The following is a 5288-nucleotide window of genomic DNA, read 5'->3' as shown; positions in this document are numbered from 1 at the left end:
CCAGGGTAGAGCGGGATAAAGACCCATGGAGGAGGTGGGCGCGAGGCCCGGCGGGGGCAGCCAGGACGACGACGTGCACAAGGCGGGCAGGCGCGGGTCCGAGCGGTGTCGTAGAACGACGCCCAGGGTAGAGCGGGCTAAGGACAAGCATTGGGGAGGTAGGCGCGAGGCTGGGGGAGGCCGGCCAGGACGACGGCGCACGAGTCGGGCCGGCGGCGCGGGTCTTGGGTGGTGGCCTGGGCGAACAGAGGACGAGGCCCTGCAGGGGGTAGAGGGGTGGTGTCCTGGTGCACTGTCCGCAAGATGTCTAGCTGATGACGAGGGTGGCTCATACTGTGCTGCAACTGCTTTGTGCTCGTCCCGGCCATCCAAGTTCACAGATCCTTTACATCATTATTAAATATTCGATAACACTTACCTTCACATAATGAATCAGCATCTAAGTCAAGTGAGTTAAAAATGTCCACAATATTAGGGTGGTTCCAGATGGCATCTGCATCCGGAGGAAGTGAACTGCCAGCTGACAAAGTCTCGTCTCGAGTGACTATTTTGAGAAAGAAAAAAAACAAAGAAAACATAACCTTTTGGAAATTAATTTTTAGAGAGGCTGTAGCTAAGTCCCCTTGAAAGGGAAACTTACATGTTTCAGTAATAAGATCCATGGCATCAGGTGGAATCAGCTCGGTAGCAGATTTTGTAACGGTTGAAGTTGCCTGACTGACAGAAACATTCGAGTCCTCGACTGACAGTATTCCCTCAAGAGCCACTATTCAGAATAAAAGAAAAGGGACAAAAATCATGAATGACAACCCTTTTCTGTTTTGCAATGTCATTTGGAAAGTATGCACCTAGTATTAAAACTTACGTGATTTAATTGAAGAATCCGTGGTTTCAGGAACAGGAAGTAAACTAGTAGGTGGCTCAATGGTAGTAACTGTAAAGAGTCAAATAAAATAGGTCGAAATACAAGTTAACACACATTGATTTACAAAGTTTGGATGCAATACTTACTGGGCACATAAGGCAGTGGCAGGTGTAATTTAGATTTAGCCTGAGGTGATTGTTTGCTCGGACCTTTCTTCCGAACACTAACAGGCAGTAGAGGAGGGGGGCTGTTTAACACTCTCTCTGGGGATAGTAATTGACTGCAAGTGGGTTGATTTAAATCTTCAAAAGGTTGAAATGGTTGTCCGTCCGAACAATAGAAACCCTCCTGAAGATGTGATGCAAACAAGTTTGGATTTGGTTCATCCATGATTCGGGTAGGGCTCTGCAGCAAACTTGATCCGAGTCCAGAAACTGCAAAGGAAAGAATGAGTGAAACCACTTCCCACACTAACAAACAAATTGATGCATTCCAGAAAAATGTTGACATTGACACTTACTCTCATCTGAAGTATCAGGAGGGGGCGGCGCGTCCCAGGCACTCTCACTTGCCACCTCTCGTCTGAAAAGAAAATTAGTTGTAACAAATCGTGCTATGTCCAAGTAATCAAGCTGAACCGGCAGCATCAGAGGTTATGGCACTATTTCCTTACCTGCCAGGGCTAGTTTTCTCTGCGTCATCTTGTACTTTTTGACGTTTAGAAATGTTTTGAAAATTTGACATGACACTTTTAGTTTTAAGGAAAAGTAAACTAAGGCGTTTCAAAAGAACTTAATGGCAAGACGTAAGGAAAATCACACACGGTCAACAAAAAATAACCACCTCCCCACCGCCATCTCCCGAACGCGTTCACGGCACAGCCCAGCACTGCCAACATTGTTGGTTGAAGCGCGGAGGGAATTCGCCTTATTGTTGAAGAGGCAGGCTGATTCGTAAGTAACGCTCCTTCTAAAAATATTTTTATGAACAAGTTCTGTTTTAAAGATTTAAAATGTACGACGTGTATAACATTTGTAAGTGTTGACAGACAGACAGACAGACTTTAAAATGTACGACGTGTATAACATTTGTAAGTGTTAAGAAAATTTCCATTTGTGTTGCCCAGACCGAGCTCTTGTTAGTGTTTGTTAGTGTTGTCTCACTCGCACTCACAACGGAGGTTGAATGCCCCAAGGTGTCCGTGTGCAGTGCTGTGTGTGTCTTTTGGAGTTTTGAATTTGGTCTTCCCTTCAGATATGGCTGAGACAGGAGACCCTCAAGTGCCCCCCGCGCCCGTGCCTCGCCGTCGAGGCGTATTTGCACTAGTAAAATGGACGGACTGCAAGTTGGGTCCGTGCAGGGATGTGGTCCATCAGGACAAGATTGTGGTGGACGGCGCGCAAGATATCATCGAGGAGGGCCAACATCGTGCTGTGAAATGCGGAAAGGCCGAGACCCAGCGAATGTGTATCATCATTTAGAAAGGTAAATTCAGACAATAATATGGCTTGTAGAATCGTAGCATCTTTCAGCAGCTCCTAGCCCGTGCACAGCGCCGACCAAGCCGTCGTCCGGCCTCGCGCCCACATCCCCCATGCTTATCCCTAGCCCGCTCTACGCTGGGCGTCGTTATGCGACACCACCCGGACCAGCGTCCTCGTACAGGTCGTCATCCTGGCTGCCGTCGCCCGCCGTCGCCCGCCGTCGCCCGCCGTCGCCCGCCGTCGCCCGCCGTCGCCCGACCTCCAGCCCACCTCGCCCGACCCCGCCCGACCTCAAACCCACCTCACCCGACTTCGCCTGACCTCGCGCCCACCTTGCCCACCTTGCCCTCCTCGCCCGACCTCGCGCCCACCTCGCGCCCACCTCGCCCGACCTCGCGCCCACCTCACCCGACTTCGCCCGACCTCGCGCCCACCTCGCCCGACCTCGCCCGACTTCGCCCGACCTCGCCCGACCTCGCCCGACTTCGCCCGACCTCGCCCGACCTCGCCCGACTTCGCCCGACCTCGCCCGACCTCGCCCGACCTTGCCCGACCTCTCGCCCACCTTGCCCACCTCGCCCGACCTCGCGTCCCCCTCGCCCGACCTCGCCCGACCTCGCCCGACCTCGCCCGACCTCACGCCCACCTCACCCGACCTCACGCCCACCTCACCCGACTTCGCCCAACCTCGCCCGACCTCGCACCCACCTCGCCCGACCTCGCCCGACCTCGCGCCCACCTCGCCCGTCCTCGTGCCCACCTCACCCGACCTCCCTCTACCTCGCCCGACCCCCCCTACCTCGCCCGACCTCGTGCTCACCTCGCCCGACCTCGCCTGACCTCGCCTGACCTCGCCCGACCCCGCGCCCACCTCGCCCGACCTCTAACCCACCTCGCTCTACCCCCGCCCACCTTGCCCGACCTCGCCCGACCTCGCCCGACCTCTCCCGATCTCGCCCGATCTCACCCGATCTCACCCCCACCAGCCCCATGCTTGTCCTTAGCCCACACCACCCGGACCCACTCCTGCCCACCCAGTGCACGTCGCCGTCGTGTCTGTTCTGGTCGTCCCCGCTGTCGTCCGCCCCTGCGGCCCAACCCCCTTGCATGGCCTAACCTCGCACAACCCAGGCCGCCGTTCTGAGACACTGTCTGGACCCAGACCCAGGCCACCCTGTTCTGCGCAAGTTGCCGTCCTGGCTGTCCTATCGGACGTTGTCGGGCCGCTGTTTGCCTTTGTCCCAAGTTTCGTGCTCTCGTCTCTCATGGTGCTGAAATTTTAGTTGTTTGTTTCTTTTAAAGGTGCCGAAAGAGCTCTGAAACTGCTGCGGGTGTCTCCGGACGGCACAGTGACCGAGGGAGGGCCGTGCATTCCAACTAGGAGGGAGTGCGAGCACTATCACGCTGTGTCAACTTTGCGCGAGGAGGCGGAAGCGATTGCTGATGCTGACGCCTACGATGCTATCCGTAAGTATCATTTAGCTGCAAATCGGCCGGAGTTTCCTGATAGTAAACTAACAATAACTTTTTGTTCCTCACCAATCTTTTAGTTGACGACAACGCTTCCTGGGACATCGCCATCAATCCTGACCAGCAGGCTGAGCCCCTCAAGCCAGATGAAGGCATAATCTCGGAGAGGGTGTGGACCCTGGACCAGGTCACTGCAATGGCCAAGAATCTTCCTTCAAATGCATCTGCAGAAGATGTGCGGAAGATTCTCTGGTCGTTGCCGTGTCTCCGTCAGTTGGACCCAGTGAGTGAAGTGAGTAACGGGTGTATCACGCTGCTGTGTTGCGGGATTGCGTGCCCTTGTAGACACCTGCAACACTGCAGCGTCCACTAAACACTTTTTTATCAGTTATTTAATTTTATTTCTTAAATTCCAAATTTAACGCCCATGTGGTTTTTTTAATTTGTTTTTCTGTTTAGAAACCACTTGTACCTGGCATACCATGCTTTTTCAATGTGCACACCTCTCCACCATGCATCGCCAGTACAGAGGAAATAAGATGGGATTGTAGGAGGGCGTTGGTGCCCGAACGGGTCCTTGCGTTGCCCCACCTCACAGCTAGGGGATTGTGTTCACCAGGCACAGTTGGACTCCCAAAACCCATTTTTGAGGCTGTGAAAGGTAATTAGTTTAGTTTTTTACGAACAAATAAAAATACGAAAGAAATACTTGACATTTCAGTCTGACTATTTTACTTTTTTTCAGTGTACATGGACCACCGAGGGTACAAACCCAAAATGGGATACGCAAATGTCGTGAATGGCATAATGGATACCTGCCGCAAAAAACTCGTTGGAGGACGATTTTCTTCCCTTGCCGAATCCTCCATTCGCAGACAGCACAGGAGGTAAAGCAATAAACCATTCCGGTAAATGAAGAGTGCGATGAACAAGAAAACTGAAATCACAGTGGAGTAAGATGGTGACTTCAGTTCTCGTGTTCCCACGGATTTTATTCTTCTTCTTTGCCAGAATGGTTTGTTGTCCCACCATCTATCGCCACTGCGTCAGTGCCCATCAGGGGCCTGTACTGCCCGTGCGGGTAGGCAACCCGCACGCACGCGTGCATGCGGTACAGCCTAACTGAATCAGTTATTTCTGTTCGCAGAGAAAATGAGGAGCACCGTCTGCAGCCCAGGGCCGCTCCGCAGTGGGAGCAGTTGCAGGAGATGCAGCAGGTCCAGGGTGTTGGCCATGGTGGCCATGGTGGCCAAGTCCAGGACCAGCAACTCGGCAATGCCCAGGGTGTTGGCCATGGTGGCCAGGTCCAGGACCAGCAGCTCGGCAATCCCCAGGGTGCTGGCCAGTATTATGGTCACGCCCAGGGTGGTGGCCAGGACCAACTCCAAAGGCATGGCCAGGGCGCCGACCAGCACCAAGCGGCTCTCACTCCTGAGCCAAATTTTGCTAATCTTTTGGCTACCACTATT

The 5288-nt window shown here is 53.5% G+C and overlaps 1 protein-coding gene across 1 annotated transcript; it reads left to right on the top strand.

Annotated features, from left to right (window-relative positions):
- The first annotated feature begins 1877 nt into the window (after positions 1-1877).
- Positions 1878-4755, top strand: LOC113214419 (uncharacterized). Its single transcript, XM_052270914.1, has 6 exons — positions 1878-1899; positions 1992-2012; positions 2120-2332; positions 3652-3816; positions 3900-4111; positions 4279-4755. Exons 1-6 carry the CDS (start codon positions 1878-1880, stop codon positions 4486-4488), a joined length of 843 nt encoding a protein of 280 aa, XP_052126874.1. The 3' UTR covers positions 4489-4755.
- The last annotated feature ends 533 nt before the right edge of the window (positions 4756-5288 follow it).

The sequence above is a fragment of the Frankliniella occidentalis genome, unplaced genomic scaffold (assembly GCF_000697945.3).
Source record: "Frankliniella occidentalis isolate FOCC.00 unplaced genomic scaffold, Focc_3.1 Scaffold143, whole genome shotgun sequence".
Lineage (NCBI taxonomy): Eukaryota > Metazoa > Arthropoda > Insecta > Thysanoptera > Thripidae > Frankliniella > Frankliniella occidentalis.
The sequence above is the reverse complement of the archived record's forward strand: the minus strand, read 5'-3'. Positions and strand labels throughout refer to the sequence as shown.

Bases quoted from the DNA above. Each gene is read 5' to 3' on its own strand.
- LOC113214419 (XM_052270914.1), top strand. From the start codon at position 1,878: ATGTACGACGTGTATAACATTT. The intron at 1,900-1,991 runs GTAAGTGTTGAC...TGTGTTGCCCAG, and splicing joins GTACGACGTGTATAACATTT to ACCGAGCTCTTGTTAGTGTT. The intron at 3,817-3,899 runs GTAAGTATCATT...CCAATCTTTTAG, and splicing joins TGACGCCTACGATGCTATCC to TTGACGACAACGCTTCCTGG.